Source organism: Pleurodeles waltl, chromosome 8 (genome assembly GCF_031143425.1).
Source record: "Pleurodeles waltl isolate 20211129_DDA chromosome 8, aPleWal1.hap1.20221129, whole genome shotgun sequence".
NCBI classification, from domain to species: domain Eukaryota; kingdom Metazoa; phylum Chordata; class Amphibia; order Caudata; family Salamandridae; genus Pleurodeles; species Pleurodeles waltl.
This window is the reverse complement of record NC_090447.1, coordinates 314,607,583-314,626,805: the sequence shown is the minus strand read 5'-3', so window position 1 is coordinate 314,626,805 and position 19,223 is coordinate 314,607,583. Positions and strand designations below refer to the sequence as shown.

The following is a 19,223-nucleotide window of genomic DNA, read 5'->3' as shown; positions in this document are numbered from 1 at the left end:
ACACTCAGATTTACCTTAAGGTGGCCTCCAATCACGATCTCTCCTTCCTTAGCTCTACTCTCGACTCCATTCAAAACTGGATGTTAACTCATCAACTGATTCTGAATCCCTCCAAAACAGAATTCCTCCTCCTCCTCTCCTCCTCACTTTCTCATCCCCCAGTGCAATCATGGATGGATCAGATCAATCTAATGAACATTAAGCTCATCATTGTCGAGAGCGCAAAATCCCTTGGTGTCATACTCGACAAAAAACTCAATCTACTCTCCCACATCGACTCCATTGCAAAGTCTGTCTGCTCGACACCAACTGCGCCTTCTTTGGGGAATTCGTCGCTTCTTCCCGGAGCACGACCTTAAAACCCTGGTCCAATCGCTGGTTCTCTCCAGATTGGACTACTGCAACTCCCTGTTTACTGGCCTTCCCAAATCCCACCTTTCCCCCCTGAAGTCTATTCTCCATTCAGCAGCTCGTTTCATATATGGGGCCAAAAGAAGCGACCACATTACACCCATTTTATCCACCCTCTGTTGGCTTCCCATAGAGGCAAGATCTATCTACAAAACTGCATGTATCACCCACAAAGCCTTGCACTCCTCCTCCCCTCGCTACCTGGTGAATAAACTGAAACTCTCTGGGGGCTCCAGACCATCACGTAATGCAGAAAAGTTATTGCTTGAACCTCCCATTTTCAAGAAGGAAAGATCGATGGCCCAATCCTTTTCAGGCAACGCGGTGAGAATCTGGAACTCACTTCCGCCTCAGCTTCCGACCACCACCTCTTCCCAGGCCTTCAAAACTGACCTCAAAGCTCTCCTCCTTCAAAGACACTTCCAAATTTAATTCAAGCCCTCTATTTTCTGAAGGAAGTCCTTCCATTATAGGAAATTCTGTTCTCCATGCCTATAGAAGTGCCTTCCCAGGGTGTTTTTGTGTTTTGAGTGTATGCCATTTAGTGCAGTTTTATACCTCTACCTGTATTTTGTACTCTTTTGTATCATGCACACGGCACCTTTCCTTTTACAACGTATCATTTGCTACCTCTTATATCTTGTTTGCTTTTGATACATGCACAACGGCCACCACTGCCTCATGTAACGTAACTATTGTTTTAGTGTTTTGAGTGTCTACCATTTATTGCAATTTTTTGTTTTTGTTTACCTCTACTCGTACTTTATTTGCTCTTGTAACCTGCACACGTCACTTTTTCCTTTCGTATTGCCTCATGTAATGTAACGTTTGCGTTTGTAACAGGCTCACTTGTAATTCCTCTCCTCTTGTATCTTTACTTTGCCTATTGTGAAGCGCTCTGACACCTTTGGGTAAAGTCCGCGCTATATAAAAACGCATTAAATAAAATAAAAAAAATAGCTGCGGGTCAGGAATTTTGGGCCAGATGTATGAAAGCTTTTTGCATTCTCAAACGGTGCGAATGCCCGTTTGCAAATGCAAAAAGCCATTTCAGAATGTATTAAAGTCATTCTGAAAGCAATTTTAAGGAATCGCTAAAATAGAGATTCCTTAAAATTGCCACCCTGTTTAGAGAGTCGCAAATTGCGACTCTCTAAATAAGAAATCACAAATAAGGATTTCTTATTTGCGATTTCTAAAGCACATGTAAGAAGCAATTCCAAAATGCGAATTGGGCATTTAGGAATCGCTATTTACCACCAGGTTGAACCTGGTGGTAACCATGTGCAAATTTTAAAAATGCATTTAAAATGCATTTTGAAAATTTACATGTAAAGCACACATGCCCTTTTGGCATGTGTGCACCTTACATGTTGTAAAAAATTATTTTGGGGTGCATCAGAGGGGGCCTTAGGCCCCCAGCACCCTGGGGTTTTGCATTTCCGAAATTGCGATTTCCAGTTAAGAAATAGCAATTTTGGAAATGCAAAAAATTAGCAGATATGGGCCCACAGGCCCCTAGGTGCGAATGGGGCCGGTATCGCAACTTGCGATTCGGTAATAGCATTTTCAATTTTTAAGAAATCGCTATTACCGAATCGCAAATGTGATACATTGCATTTTGCAAATCAGAAATAGCGATTTCTTAAAAATCGCTATTTCCGACTCTCAAAAGGCCTTCTTGGTACATCTAGCCCCTAATGAATAAGGTGCAGCCTCTATGTGGCCAGGAAACAGGACGATGATCAAATCAAGACATGTCCTGCTGGCAGAGAAGGACTTGCGAAATGGGAGAAGGCATGGAGGAGAAGAAAGCATAGGGGTAGATATAGGGGGAATCACCAGGAGACCAGACAACTGCTGTCCACCTCCTAGAGAAGGAATTAAATGGTACATCCAATGCTCCTTGAGCTCAGCAAAGGATATCTTTGGGCACCCAGTGTCTGACCGTCAGGTGAATACAAAATTAAAGAAGGAGTGAAATGCTCATGTCATATGTCTCAGTGACACTTATCTCACCTACATGTATCTCTTGATATATTTATAGAGTGCTGGTATTTTCAGTCTTAAAGCTCAGCTCCCTCCAAAACCAGACCCCATATCCCAATCCCAGCTTAGGGGACAGGTTTGAGTTTTTGGCCAATGAATTCCAGTAAAGAGTTTGATAAGCCAATCGCATGCCACTGTGTAGTTCCCACCACTGAAGGGATCTGATTCCTCCTTTCTGATTGGTTGTGCTTACCAAAGTGCCACAGCTCTGGCTCTTCTTGTTGTGGTTTCTGTAATTACTCAAGCAAAGGTGCAATACTAACAGTTTCAAATGGCGATGGAACATATTTGAGATTACATCTGCACTAATAGTACAAGGTCAAAAGAAGAACATGTCTACTTATTCAGTGGACTAAACAGGTATTTAAACTTCTTGTCCCCAAAGTGAACCTCAATCCTGCGGCGTCAGCTGATATACATTTTACACCCTGTCTCAATGACATAGTGTCACGTTGCCAGGTCTTTTGTCCTTATTGATTTGATGTTTTGTCTGAGGGTTTCCAACGTCATACTTAAGTCTGATATCAGTTTTATTTCATAAACAGATCCCGGCCTAGTTCATTCCTTGGTTCTCTTTGAAAGTTCACTATGTTATTTAGTAGATACATGTTAGTGAGAGTCATAATAGTCTTGTTTGAAAATGTGAAAAGGTGTTCGACCTAATCTGGTTGTTGTTGGGTATCTGAGCAAGCCCATATGAGCGTTCATCTTTCGGGGGCATTTTAGAGTGAATCACTGGCCAAATCTCAGGCTCTTGGTGTGTTAGTGGTATGCCCATTTCCAGCTCTGCCCTGGTCAGGTAGTATTGAACTTCAGCAGTCAACTCTGAAGATGTCAGGGCCAGTAATGTCTTTAGAAGTTACTGACAGGCAGAGGTTTCTCAGGACACTCTGATACCCACCAGATGATTCTTCAGGCTGATATTTTCAGTGCGCAAACCCATAGACCCTCTGAGCTTTACTGTGGAGTACTCTACGAAATTGTATTATACCCTGGAGTGTCTTTCCTTTGTTCTTCCAAATTGTGTTTCATGTCATGATCTCATTGAGTAAAAGGCATGACATTTTGTAGGTCTTTATTTCTCTTTCCTTTTAGGAAAAAAAACCTCTCACCTTAAGGTCTTCGTATACTTAGGGTGATAGTTTTAAGTGACTCCTCATACTGCACCCTGTAGGACATTACTTATTTTTTCCTCTTAAACTTAGCACATAGAGGCTCCCTCCCCCCCAGGTCCGAGAACCCACATGAACCATGGTCTCCATACACTCCCCAGCCCCTGATTACATATTGTGGCTGCAGACTTCTCAATTTCTCCATGGAATGCCTTGAATAGTGTACCTAAAATTACCACTTGGTACCATAGGACATTTTCTCAGGACTCAACTCTATCTATTTCCACTGGCGGTGAAGTCTTTCTTTACATAACCACCATTACTATAGGTCCAGGGTACCATCTTGGAAACCACATGTCCTCTGGGGGCTGCAGTGTTGATGGCGCAGCATTCAGCAGGTGAGACCATCACCTTCCGCAGCCATGAGCACCAACCACGGGGCCCACTGCTCTTATGCAAAAGAAGATTTATCCTGAGTTAACAGGGCAACAATGGACTCAAAGGGAGCAGGTCCTCTCAGGTCAGGACCAAGCCTGGTCCCCTCATGTGACACTTTTGAGCCTGGCTGTCAGTATACATGTTTCATATGGCCCTTTATTCCTGAATGGAGTGTTGAAACAGTTTATAAGCACCACACCTCTTTTTTAGCTTGAGACAAGAAGCTTCAGAACAACAGAAGATTGGACTGAGCTTCACCAGCTATAGAGTTCCTAGTCAGCTGCCCTGGCAGATACAATTGTTTTAAACTTGCATTTTAATCCAGAGACCACCTCTGTGCCGAACCTACAGGTATCCAATTTGTGAACTGATTCTTATGTTGTGATATAACCTGTCATGTCACATCATTACCTATTTTATCCATTCACATCAAATTATCCTGAGGAACGGACCATTTGCGCTTAAGATGGAGGATACGTGGGACCATGAAGTTGTTAGAAAATCCAACCTGATTTTTTTTTTTTTAGAACTGTTTTTATTGAGTTTGAAAATTATAATAAACAACAAACTTACAATACAGCGCAGGTTATTGCAAGACCTGGCAGTATCATTATATCACAGTACCAAAGGGTATTATTGACCGAAGTCCAAGCCAAGAGACAGTCTCAACCACTGCAATAGAATTGCCTTCCAACCTGCCCATCCCACCCAAGAGCCACATGAGACCAGACGTTATATAGCTTGTGGAAAAGAGAAAGATGTTGAGACCATAGTTGGCCGTCACCTGCTCAATAGGTTCAATGTGTATCCTCACCCCCCTCATCCTCCATACTACTTGCAGAGCTTAAGTCCTCCACACCAGTGAATCGTTCCAGTAAGGTTCCCCAAGCCGCCACATCAATGAGTGCCTTCTCATCCCTACGAGTCAGGCGCATATGTTGTTCCTCGAGTGCACCCCATTCCATTAAGTCCCGTATCCAGTCAGGAATCAACGGATTCCGGGAGCTCATCCAACCAATAGCTACCCTGCGCCTAGCCAACACCAGCGCTAGCTGTGGTAGTTTATATGGAATACTCTGGCCCCGTGGTCTCTGCACCACTCCCAAAAGACAGGTTATCGGCATTGCCTCCAACCCCAATCCTGTAACCTCCTCAACTTTCGCTGCCACTTCCTGCCAGAAGTTCTATACCATCCTGCAGGTCCAAGCCAGATGCAGGAAGGAAGCACCAAGTGCGCCACACCTAGGCCACCCTGCTCTTCGTCTCGGGTCAATCTTGTTTAGTTGTTGGGTGCGAGATATGTTCTGTGTACAAAGTTAAAATGCAATAACTTAAACCTATTATTACATGACACCATACGCACCAGAGACCAAGCCAAATCCCAATCAGCATCTGCTGTGGGTACCCCCAGGTAATTTTCCCACGCCTTGCGCCCCACACATATCACACCTGGTTGATCCTCCCAAAGGGCTTTATAAACAACACAAAATTAAGTGCGTCCACTCTCCCCAGATAATCAATCCATTCAGCACCGCAGAGGCCTTAGGGGCTGCCGGAAAACCGCTCCAAATCTCTCGTGCCACACTTTCCATTTTAGCTTATTGCAGGAATTGACCAGAGCCCAACCCATACAAATCCTTAGCTTCAGTAAAAGAAATTAACTCTCCATTGGGGTAGAGATCCCCTGCCACCTCGCATCCTCCCAGTCTCCAAGCCTCCACGGACATCAACTTTTCCATATCCCAAAAGGGTGCTAAATTCCATATTCTCATCTCTGTTGAAAGGGGCTCGTCGGAGCGCATGTTTAACTGCCTGCTCCCAGATCCCTGCAGTGGTCCTGACCACGTAGGGAGCGGCAGGATCAGATCGACCCCTCAACATCAATAGATGCACCAATGTCCGCCCATCGAACATTCCTGCAAACAATCTCTTCTCCCAATTATCGTCATCCGTCATCCACTTGGCAGCATATTGCAGATGTGCTGCATAGTAATATTGTCTAATATTGGGAATCCCCAGCCCTGCACCCCCAAGATCCTTCTGCAGCACCGGCAGAGCCACCCTGCTAAGTCTCCCGGCACACTAATGAGATCAACACGCTATCCAGACAACAGAAAAGCCGTACGGACAACGGGTATGGAGAGTTCTGGACCAGGCATAGACACCATGGCAAGAACACCATCTTTGCCACAGCAGCCCTGCCCATCACAGAAAGGGGTAATCTGTTCCACAACAAGACCGAACGCTCCAGGCTGGCAAGCACTCGCTCGACATTGTGCTTGTTGTGTGCAGCCACAGTATGAGTGACTCATATGCCCAGATACCGGAGACTCTGACCTTTCCACCGGAGTCCTGCCCAGGGTAAATCGGCCTGGGGAACACCGCAAAGGGACCCAAGGGGAACAGGAGCGATGTTTTTTTTTTCTTTTTTTTTTTTTCTTCTTCCTGTTGACCTTGAGACCAGAAACAACCCCAAAAGAATCCATCCTCTGTAGCAACATCGGCACTGTGACACAGGGTTCCCGGAGATAAACCAATGCATCATCTGCATACAGGGAAACCACATGTATGGTCTGCCCCACCCGGATACCCCACGGTCCCAGCTCCTCTCGAAGCCAGATCGCTAGTGGCTCCACCGCAAGAGCAAAGGGGAGAGGCTAAAGCGGGCATCCCTGTCTCAAAACCCTGTCAATCTCCCAGGAGTCCGAGAGCTCTCCCCCCACCTGACCTTGTGCAGTGGGGGCAGTATACAGTAACAGCACCCAAGTGCAGAAACCGGGGCCAAACCCCATACCCTGCAAAAACTCTAAGAGATAGCTCCACTTAACCGTGTCATATGCCTTCACCAGATCCAAGGACACTAGTGCCAATTCAGTTTCCTCGCCCTCAGTCTCATGCAGAACATGTGCCAAACGACACAAATTGTAGGTCATGCTGCGACCAGGGGTAAACCCACATTGATCCTCATGTACCAAACCTCGAATCACCCCGTGGAGTTGAGTGGCCAAAATCTTACAAAGTATCTTGACATCACTAATTAACATGGTAAGCGGACGATATGAGGAAGGGTCACAAGGATCCCCTCCCAGCTTGAGCATCAAGCACACAATGCCCTGACGCATAGATTCTGGCAATATGCCATGTACACGGGCTTCCTCAAACACCTCCAGAAGCCTCACCCTGAGAGACAGAGAGAAGGTCTGATACAACTCAACAGGAAAACCATCACCACCCGGGGACCTAGACTTGCAGCAACTGCCTCACTCACCTGCTTCACAGTAATCGCCGTCTCCAAAGCATCCCTACTTTCTAATTCCAATCGCAGAAGCTGCATCCGCCTCAGAAACCCCCCCCACACCTTCCTCTGGGGGTGCAGCACTAGCCCTTGATCCCCTCTGCAGATGCTCTGCCAAAACCCGCAGAACATCTGTATGCTTCGTGAACATTTCACCGCTAGTGTTCCTAATATGCACAATGGGGGGAGCCTCCACCTCCCGTTTCAGAATCCACACCAAATGTTTGCCAGATTTATCCCCCTCCCGATGCAGTCGCTGCCTGTATGCTCAGATTGTGACCCGACTCAGGGTATTCCAACAACTGTTAACCTCCTTGTATAACCTGAGTTCCTCCCTTACAGCCATTCTTGTGTCTGGTAACTACTGCTGCAAATCCCCTAACTTCGCCTCCAGATCTCTAAGTTCCTGCTCCATTCGTCTGGTTACCCTGCACGCCATACCTATGCAAACCCCCCGCACTACGGCCTTCATAGCCTCCAACTCTAGTCCCCTAGACGTTGTTGTGTTCCAGTTCAAGTCCATGTAACCTTTGATGGCCTCACCCACCCCATCCCGATACTCCACATTAGTGAGGAAATCTGCAGGCAAATGCCAACTACGTGCCAAACTGGTGGCTGCTGCCCCCCACTGCAATTGCATCAGCACAGGTGCGTGATCGGACAAGAACCTACCTAGATGTGTAACCTGAGAGCTGTTAAGACCTGCCAAAAGAAACCTATCCAATCGAGTATGTGTATTATGTGTTATAGAATGACAGGTGTATTCCCTGCCCTCTGGGTGCAACTCCCTCCAGCTGTCCTATAACCCTAAATGACTCATCACTTCCACAAGAGATTTCACCATCAAGGGCTTAGTCCCCAGCTTCGGTGGGAGGCGATCAAGTTCACCATTCAATATACAGTTATAATCCCCGCCCAAATAATAGGCCTATCCACACTCTCCCCCAAGGATTTGGTATTTTGGTATAAAAAGTGTGATCATCAGTATTAGGCGCATAAGTGTTAAGGGTGTGTGATCCATCCAACATACCCTCAACCAGAACATATCTCGCCTCGATATCTACTTCACCATACATGTGGGTGAATGGAACCCCTGGAGCCACCCATATAGTCACACCCCTCATGTAAGAGGAGAAGGAGGATGAGAACATTTGACCCCGCCACTTCTTGGACAGTTTTTGTGCTTCCTCCTCAGTCATGTACGTTTCCTGAAGACCGGCAATATGAACCTTATGTCTCTTTAGAAAGGAGTGTACCCTCTAGCGCTTGGTGAAGCTCTTCAACCCCCTGACATTCCATGTCAGCATATTAATCTGACGACCCATATTGGCACTGAGCTTCCATCCCTCCCACGTTGTCGCCACCCCTTAGCTCCCACCCCACCATGGGAAGACAAAGAAGGTACACATTGCATACCTGCGCTGTTGAAACAACTTCAAATATTGACGAACTTTGCCAATCAAACCCCTCGAACCCCCTACCCCCACCCCGAATATACAGTAAAACAACCATAACAAACCATACTGTGAATCCATGCTATAGATGTTGCCAGGCAACAGCCTAAACCCCAACTACCCAGATCTGAAGTCCTACCACAGCTGTGGAGTGACCATTCCCCACCTCGGCATCAATCTTCGAATTGCCTGAATACCACCCTAACTTAGCTCAATATTATCATATGCCCCCCCGATGTCCAATACTGTCCAGCGCCTAGATGAGGCCCCATCAGGACCTGAACTGTATTCTAATCGCATCTCTCCTCCAGACAAGTACTCTCAACTTGACACAAGCCCCACAAACGAGGGTGCAACAGCAATCCCGGATCATTAAGGACATAGACCTGTGCGGAGATCCTCTCAGCTCCCCGTTCCAGCTCCCCATTCAAGCCCCCAGCCGATCCAGTAGGCACCACCGCCATTGTCCCATCCTGTTGTATCTCCACTTTATGAGTAGAGTACTTGGCCGAACCACATTATCCTCCGGCTGACCATCGTCACGAGACCTCCAGTCTGGACCATCAGCTCCAGAGGCCCGAGAGCAGGCCCCCCCTGTCCTTTCTGTTCTTCCCTGGGTCATCTTATCCCACATTTCCAGCAATCTCTATACCTCCTCCGGACGCTCGAAGAAATGTGACCTACCACCTGAAAGCACCTTTAAGCGTGCCAGATACAGGAGCATATATCTGATGTTCAAGGCACAGAGCTTCACCTTCACCTCCAGGAATCCCTTACGAGAACTCTGCACCTTGTTCGTATAACAAGGCTAAATGGATATTTTGCAGTTCTCCTATACTGCCCTGTCAGTTTCACAGGAATCCCGAAACACACAGTGTCAGTCTTTATAGTTCAGAAGATGGGCAATGATAGCCTTTGGCGGTGCGCCGGACCGGGGAGGCGCAATGAGGGCCCTCCACAAAAGTGTCTGCTGCGGACCCCTCCGCACGCTCCGGGAAACTCAGTAGTCTGACCTTATTCCGCTGGGACCTCCCCTCTGCGCCATCCATCCTCACCTCCAGCCGTCAAACAGTGGTATTGGCCTGTACCATTTGTTTCCGCAGGGCCCCCACCTCCGTTTGCATCTCCACAGTAGAGCCCTCCGCCACCTTGACCTTGTCACACCTTCCTAAGGTCCGCCTTGAGTAGGTTAACTTCTACTGCCACTGTTTTTGTCTTGCCCTCCAGGGCCACCCTAGAACCCTGGATGGCTGCAAGAAGCTCCGCTCGCGAGGGCTCCTCAGGATTTGCCGGCGAGCCCAAACCATCTCTGCTCCCCACCAATATGGTCTGATGTTGTGGTAAGGGCTCCGGATTGGTATATTGCTCGGTGGTGTTACCTTGTGACGCTTCTGTCTGCTTGTGCCGACCCATTACACTACATTCCCGGATCAAATCAGTGACCCGTTTTCAGCTGTCTCAGGAATATGGCGAAAGTGTCCGGAGTACAAGGCACTGCTAGGACAGCATCGGCTGCTCCCACGCTGCAGGGCACCACTGTACACTGCTACTCCACAGTGTTACCAGATCAAAAGTTCCAGGCACCCTCAAGAAGAGAAAACCACTGTGAGTCCGGAGCCAAGAGGCTCAGATGATCAAAAAATCTAGGCCCGGGGGCCACCGCATGCGCACCCAATCCAGTGTGCGCCGACCAGCAGCCCCACCTCATCAGGTCTCAGCAGGGCAGGCCAAGCCGATCCCATCGGCGCCCACCCAGGACACCCCCGCCCGTCCGAAGGCCCAGCAGTCCTCCACTCCTGACTGGGGGCTGAGTAACTGGCAGGTCCACTGCCAGACCAGATTGTCAGCACGGCCCGGGCCGCTTGCACACCGCCACCACACGTGCCCTCTGGGCCTGGCAGCCGTATCGCGGGCGGCCCAGGAGAGACCCGCAAACATGTTCTCGGCACCTGCCGCCCCGGCCTCCAGAAGGGGACTGTGTCAAACCGGACTGTTCATAGCGCCGTCCCACAGCAGGTAGGGGCACCGTGCGCCTCAGGCATCCCAGGATAACCGAAGGATTCGGCCGGGAAGCTGGAGCTCACTAGGAGTACACCCCGCCGGCCATGTTGCTTGACCACGCCCAACCTGATTATTTTAAAAAGTTTTAAGAATACAAGTCCAGACCTTTAGCAGGCAGCACTAATAGTTGCTCATGTTTTTAATTAAGATTTTTTTTTTGTTACCAGAAAATAAGATGTAACAATTTTAATGATTACTATAACTGAACCTCTGGTCCTATTTCTAGCAGTTGTAAACAGAAGCTGACATAATTTCTGTTTTATAGATGTGCAATATATATTTACAGTGTACTACAGGAATAGTCCATTACATACTTCAATGCTGGAAGTATTTTGTTTTTGTATGTGGCAAAATGCTGTTAAAAAGATTGAGATAGAAAAATAAAATAAATTCAAGAGTGAGAGCCAAGATCATGTTGCAGGTTTTAATTTTAACTAGTTTAACATCCAATAAACACTTGCTAGTAACTGACAACCTTTTTTAAACCCCCCATAGGTCTTTGCATCTTGTTTACATGCAGTTTCTACTATTTATTTAAAAGTGATCACTACAAACTGTTCTCTTACAAGAATTCCTGTTCAATGTGGAATATTCCACTAGAGGAAGCATCTGCCTGATAATACAGAAGTGTGGGTTTGGCCTTATTGGCATAGACACATTCCTGTCATCTCTGCTGCATGTACGCAAACCCACAAAGAATGCAAAAAAGGTGAAACATTGGAAATGTTGACTATGCTGGTATCCACATATTTCCATCCCTTAAGTCCCAGCTCAAGCAGTAAAGCAGTTAGAAAAAAATACTAATACAGTGGAAAAACAGAAATGTTTCCACCACTGATCTCTTGGATAAACTATCAATACTGCAACCAAAATCAAAAGACCTCAATGAAATGAGCCCAACTTGGGAATGTAATGTGTATCAGCAGATCAACAGACGGAAGTCCTTTTTAAGTGGAATTTAGTCGAAGTGTAGGTGTTGTGACTATGACATGTCCCCACCATAAGGCTTCCCCTTGAGGCTTTCGTTGTTCAAGTACATCTCAAGCAGCACTTGGTTGGGAAAAAGATGCACTTTCCTACTTGCTTTATTCTCAATTTTCCTGACCTGCAGGGATGCCTTGACGTCACTGGATAAAAAGTATGTTTTTATAGACTGTGTCTACTGCCTCCTCATCTGGGCTCTGAACATTGCTCCCATTCAAAACCATGTTTGTTTTCCCAATTGTTGTTGTTCTCCTAAGTCTGCTCCTTAGGGAATGGTGAATTCCACCAGACATATTCCTTCCCTGTTCTGAGTACTAACAGAGTTCCTCATAGGCAGTCTCAAACCTTTGATCACAGAGATTGCTTCAGTTGTATTTTTCCTCAAAACCTCCTTTTTTTAAGAATAGCTCTTTACTGCAAGCTGCATAAATTTGCTAAGTTGGGAATAAAGCACTGGAACCTCTAATTTGTGTTCTTTGTTGCTTTTTCCAGGAATTTAACTTTTGTATTTAGTCTAGAAATTGATGAACACGCACATTTCTTCAACTATTTACTTTTCAGTGCTTTGGGAGTTACCTCTTTGAACCCTAACTCAACCATCGTCACTCTTTGATCCAGCTAGGCCATCTCTTGTTCATTCTTAGTTATTCAGCCCCTTATGCCCTCACCATAACTTCAATATGCTGAATAGATTTATGTAGCTCTGACATTATGACCATTAATATAATCTCATGTCCTGTCAAAGTTGTATCACTACATCTGGTGTCTTTTGCCTCATCCCCTCTGGACCTGCAAGGGGTGAGCAGTGAGCAACTGTGGTAAGAAAACCTAATTTCTTTGGGCCTTTTTTGTTTCTGTTTTGGTGGTATGTTGAGCAGAAGTATGTCTTCTCCCTCACTTAGTATATTACAAGGAAAGTGCGTGCTCCCACCACAGTCCAATCTTGCCTCCACCCTCACAATGTGGAGGGTGATCTCAGAAGATCCTGCCCCCTGCTGCTTGTTTTATTCCCTGTTGTTACTGCCCTTCCCATTCCTCAGTGCTACCTCTGCCACAAGCAACATCACAAGTGCCACTGGCAGAAGTTACATTAGGGGACTCTTGTTTGATTGCCCTTACTGCCAATCAAACCTACTTTATTCCAACTATACTCCCGTTTTGGGGAAAGATATATCTTCCATCTTGGATTCTTTCACTACCATTGGAGAGCGGGAAATACAAATTTGTCCATCCTGGGATCCCCACATTGGGATTCCGACCACAGGTAGGCCGCTTCTTCCACCAACCAGTAAGGTTGGGGGAGGAGAGTTATTGCACTTAATTGCCACCAGGAATCAGTCCAAGGAGGGAGCTGTGCTGCAGCACAAGAAATTACAACCTTTTCAGTGCCTGGACTGTGCCACCCCAACTTCCTAATATTAGACCAGCTTTTTACTGGTCCAGGCATTAGTGGCTCACTGGGGCACTGACTGGTCTTCCTGCAATCTTGTGGCCTTTCAATGGAAAGTAATTTTCTGTTAGGAAACACTACATAGGCACCTAGTGGAATGGTAGGTAGAAATAGCTGCACAGGTGGGGAAACAATCCACTCATTCCTTTTTTCCTGCCTTGGCACTAACGGTGTCTTTATGTAATCTTTTACTATCTCGACTTTAAATACCAACTGCATGCATTTATAAATTGAACATGAGTGTCCTTAAGATAAGACGCAATATGGTGAAATTATACAGTGAAAAGATTTTGAATTTTTGACATTTAAATATATAAATATCAAGAAATGAATTACATTGATTTGATCTACTCTCAGAAGTCTCAACTAGATTGTCATCAGTTATTGCTTGAGGAATTCCTCATATAACTTCTCTCTTGCACATGGTAGAAGCAAGTCTATTTTTCCTTTTTTCTGTATAAATTATTTTAAAGTGAATTATGTGCAGGGAATGTTGACCAGTGCAATTGGTGGAAAGAAACTGTAGGGTCATCATTTAATAACCAAGTGTGGGATAAATATATAAATGGGTGGCTGAGGCCAGACTTGATGTGGGATTAAATTATAAAGAAAAAAGAATTCTATGTACACTATATCAGTCACCGAATACAATTGTAATATTGGACTATCAGATTAGTATAACTGTTGGAACTGAAGTGTGGCTGTTAGTATTTAGGTTCATGTCAAAAAGTGCTGGTTTATGGAATGAGATACTGGAAAATATGGAGTTGTGCACCAGCAGTGGTCAAAAAGCATACATTGAGAGTATGGAGCACAGATGTGTTTCCTTTAGTTGAAAGATGGATTCTAGAAATGTCTTGTTTCCAAACGAGATAGAGTGAATTTGACAAGTTTGTATATACACAAAAATGAGGGGATCAGGTATCATTTTAAAGATATAAATGGTTGTTGTTGATAGACGTGAAATCTTTTTCTTTTTTCTTCACTATATATTTTCTGTCTCATTATGTTGCCATATGTAATGCTATTATGTGAAGTGTAAGTTTTCTTCTTATAATGATATTATTGCTCATTTAGATGGAAGTTCAGTCCATAGAAAATATTTTTGACTTAATGTGGGTTATAATTTGATGTTATAGGTACCGTTTGATTGTAAACATCATCCAACTTCAAATGTTGTGCATATGTATGTAATAAGAATGTTTTTCCCCTACTTGATAAAATATATATTTTTTAAACTTTGGATTTTCTGCATGCAATAATAGGATCTATACCGCATATATCACATATATGCGTTTTACTGTCCACATTACAAATTAAACTAACTATTAAAAGTCTATAGTGCAAACTTTATTTTAGTGTAGTCTATTGTGAACATTTTGCTTATTAGAATCACCCCTTGGTTGCTTCATCTTTTACCTTCATTGCAGAGTGTAGTCTTGTCCACACTACTTTTAGGTTTTTTCCTAGTGCAGTGGTTCCCAACCTCTTTACTTCTGTGGACCTCCACTTTATCATTACTGGAATCCTTGGATCCCCCCACCATTGAGTCATTACTGGAAGCTGGGGACCACGGGCTAAACATTGTTGATGATTTGAACCACAAAACCATACACAAAAAATACAGAAACAAACATTCCATCAAACACGCAAACACTAACCTATTTTATTTAATTTGCAAACAAATATAAATAAAAACATAACTTTAATTTTAGTAGTAGTGTTGGAGCTTTTCTGAATTCAATTTAAGCCACACAACATTCATACTATATTCTGTTTGATGGACTGCTCCCACAAATTAATCTGAGGATACTCATTTAATTTTTGGCCTCCAATTTCAAATAACTTGACATTTACAGTGAGCTTCAAACTTTTCAGTTGTACATTTACCACTTTATGTACACATTATATTAATCTGTTAATATAATTAAATTTTTTAAGCAGTTGTGGACCCCCTGAGGAGGCTTTGTGGACCCCCGAAGGGTCCCCGGACCACAAGTTGGAAACCACTGACCCAGTGCATTTGCAACTGCCTGAATTGCCTTATTCATGTGTCCCTTGTGTTCATTCATGTCCTGACCCCTGGCTGTATTTGAAATGTTTTTTAGAGCCACAGACAAACATCTGTTTTGCCATTTGGCTCATCTCATTCATCTCACAACAAGGTAATTTCTTTCGGGGCTCTCTTAGGGCCATTTGAGGTAGCACTGTAATGCAGCTGAATAGAATAGTATGGTAGTTTGTATATAACTCTATCCCCAGTGAGATACGTAACTCACTTTAGAGATGTGAACCCCTGCAATAGTGTGGTGGTCTTCTATCTGACCACCACATGTCCTTTCTACCTCAGAAGCGGTGACTCAATTTTAGTGTTGACTCTGTACTCTGCTGTCTGTTTTGTTTAGAAGCCTGACTGCTTTTAGAACACGTATCATCTACTCGTAACGTATGTTCAGTTTGGTATAGCTTCTTCTTTAAACATTTTGAAAACTTCCTATTTTGGAGGACGCCACATGTTCCCCCTCTTCCTCTGCACAAGTAACAGAATCAACAAGGTTTCAATATGTTTGTATGTTCCTGATTTAATTATTTGTTCTTTTTTTTGTGGGCATTTATGTTGTTTTGGATTGAAAAATTGCAGTTGTTGGACAAAGTTGTGTTGTTGATTCTTATTCTTTAGCACAGAACACTTAATTTATACAATGCTATTCTTTTCATTAGGCCGGAGAGAATTTATCCAAAAATTAAAACTCGAAGCTACATTGAGTGTTCACGAAGGTTGTGTAAGTAAAATCATTATCTTTCTGTTTATGTAAATATTGCAAATGAGCTTCATTGTCAGGATTGTGTTAAGGGTACAAAGAAAAATATAAAGTAGCATAATACGCTTCCAAGAGTTAAGGTTTCAAGTTTTGTTAGCAGTATGATTTGAGGAGGTTTGGCCATTCTTGTCTTGTGTTAGATTTGTCTTGAAAAATATGAAGTAATTTTATATCTCCCAACATCGATCAAACACAATCTACACTGGCTAATAGAAGGAAGAGTAAGTATAGTGCAATCAGTTTGTCAGCAATCATAGACCTACATTCCCAAGATGTTGATATGTGTGTGTTTGTGTTGTTTTTATCTACTCTAATTTGAAAAGTGTCATTTGCCTTAGGGTTCAAGAAAAACATTATCTAATGAAGCCCATTTCATAGTGCTCATCTTTTTATAGCTTGCCTTCACCTTGGAGAGTATAGTTGCCTTTCCATAGCTGCTAACTTTATTAGAAGACAACTAAATATCTGCTTAAATCCCTTCTCAATTAGAGCTTATTACTAAAAGAAATCAGCTTTGCTTTTTGCTGTCACAGACCACCCTTGAGTAAGAAACAATTAAACCATAATCTTGAGCTATAGTTAAACATATGGTTGACAAATCTGATAAAGCATCCAATAGAACCACCAGCAAGACATACTTAACCCCCCCCCCTCCAAACACTGCTCTGTTTGCCCTAGCACCTCAGTTTATCATACTCTGCAGGTACAGAGAGCCTCCAATAGACAAAAGATTGCAGTTGTCGAAGAAATCTAAATGAAAAAGTGAAAAGAAAATTATGGCTCTATTTAAAGTGGAACATGGCAGTTGGGAATGGTACTATATCTGTCATATCGTAACCTAGTTAGGCCAGGAGGCAGTAGGAAGAGGGCTGTGAGTTATGAGTATAGTTGTAGTTTATTTAAAATATAACAAAATTATAATGTGGAATAAATGGAATATCACCATGGTGAAAAGAATGGAAAGTTGGAGAGCATCAAGAACAGGTGATACCAATAAAGGAGTATATGCTGGTGTATAGACCATTGTTAGAAATGAGGTCTGTAGTTGGCATTGTTTTGCATCCTGTCCACGTAGAGACCCTCATTCTAGTCTGGGTAAGGGAGCCACACAGCTAAGATAACCTCTGCTCACTCCCTTGGTAACTTTGCATGAGCAGCCAGGCTTATCACAGAGGCAATGTGTAAAGTATTTGTACTCGCACACGGTAACACAGTGAAAACACCCCAAAAGTACTCCACATCAATTTAGAAAAACAGCCAATATTTATCTGAGTAAAACAAGACCAAAACGACAAAAATCCAACTTACAAAATTAAAGAGATCACTTTTTGAAGGTTTCAATGAGTCTTAATGGATAGATATTCAATGGCTGTATCCCTTTGGAGTGGTACCCACAGAATCCTTACATTTTAAAGTGCCTTTGGTGGCCATCTCTCCCAGTTCCCCTGACACCGGGGGCAACTCATTCCCCAGAATCTCCTTGAAAGAAACTACTCTGGCTCTTCAGACACTACGTAAAGGAAAGGCCCCTGGCCCGACGGTGTCTCAGGCGACTTGTACTTATCTCGACCTAGAATCTGGTCTTTGTATCTAAACACACTCAGCAATGCGATTCTGAGGGGTGGCGAGCTCCCCTCTACATGGCGAGGAGCAACAATAGTCCCCTTTTACAAAAAGGGAGACCGGGAATCACCAGCTAATCTTAGACCAATACGTTTAATTGATGTGAGCCAAAAGGTATTTTGTAAGCAGGTATTGACCAGACTGCAGACATGGATGGAGGATATCCAGGTCCTCTCTGATTTTCAAACAGGATTCAGGAAAGGAGTTAGTACAATAGATCAGGTATTTAGATTTAAACTCCTTTGCTGGAAATAACTGAACCTAAAAAAAGACCATCTGTCCGTAGCTTTTATTGATTTAAAGACTGCCTTCGATTTGGTCCCACGCGACTTGCTGTAGAACCTCCTGAAGTCTTACAATATTAACAGCGAATTACTGAGATTGATAAAACACCTTCACAAGGGAACTTATGCCCAGGTCCGATGGTCACAGAGTGGTAACTTGACAGAAGCTATACCCTTTGCAAAAGGGGTCAGGCAAGGTTGTGTACTAGCCCCTACCCTGTTCAGCCTCTTTATTAACGGTGCAGTAGATCAGCGGATGAGATGTAATCACGATGCACCTAAGTTAGTAGGATCCCCGGTCCCTATTTTAATGTTTGCGGACAACACTTTACTGATCTCAAGAACTCCAATGGGTGTCCAAAACTAACTGGATGCTTTCTCTATGTTGTGTGAGAAGAGGAGCCTTGAAATAAACCCAGTTAAGTCCAAATTTATGGTTTTCAACTCGCATAAGAAATTCAGGTGGAAAATGACCATAGGCGGCCAACTGATAGAACGAGTCAGCCAGTTCGATTACCTGGGGATCAGACTAGCTGACGACCAACAATGGTCAGCACAAATTGAAAAGAGTGCCTCTGTCCCTCGGCAGAGGTCAGCAGTGATAGGGAAGAAAATTAAAAACTCTTTAGAGTGGCAGCCTCAACCTATGGTGCCAAGCTTTGGGGCCACTGTAACCCCGGGAGTCTGACATTGGTTGAAAATGGATTCATACGTAATTTGTTGCGCTTGCCGATGAGCACACCTCTTATCCCCCATAGATTTGATCAAGTGCTTAATAAGTTCCACAACAAAATAGCTTTGAAACCACTTTTGTATTGGGTGCGCCTCTGGTCATCTGACCATTTGGTATCCTTCCAAGTAGCCTCTGCAGAGTTACTAACTCTCAAGGGTGCAATGTCAATTCCTTGATTTAAATGCGTTAGAGATATGTGCCAAAGTATTAAAATGGAGGAGGTATGGAGAGATCTCCGCAGCTTAACCAAGGAAGTGAAACCACGTATAAAGTGATGCTATTGGGAGATGGTTCTGATGCAGATTTGGTCCAACCAGGGGCAAGGCAGTAGGACAATACAGTTTCTAGATCACAAATGTTCCCCAAAGTTCAAAACCTATATGGACAATGTAAAACCTCCTTACATTAAAAGCCTTTATATTAAATTTAGATTAGGGACTTTGCCGTTAAAGACGTTTACCACGAGTTGGAGCAAGGGCGACAGCAATTTGAGTTTCTGTAATTTTT

General features: G+C 44.0%; 1 protein-coding gene across 6 annotated transcripts in view; it reads left to right on the top strand.

Annotated features, from left to right (window-relative positions):
• The window catches only part of DCAF6 (DDB1 and CUL4 associated factor 6), a 622,202-nt gene that overhangs the window by 64,849 nt on the left and 538,130 nt on the right, over nucleotides 1-19,223 (top strand). For all 6 annotated transcript variants that reach the window (XM_069204156.1, XM_069204153.1, XM_069204157.1 and 3 more), the window contains one exon: nucleotides 15,976-16,037. In XM_069204156.1, the coding sequence (XP_069060257.1) occupies nucleotides 15,976-16,037 (62 nt within the window). The remainder of the gene's footprint in view (nucleotides 1-15,975; nucleotides 16,038-19,223) is intronic.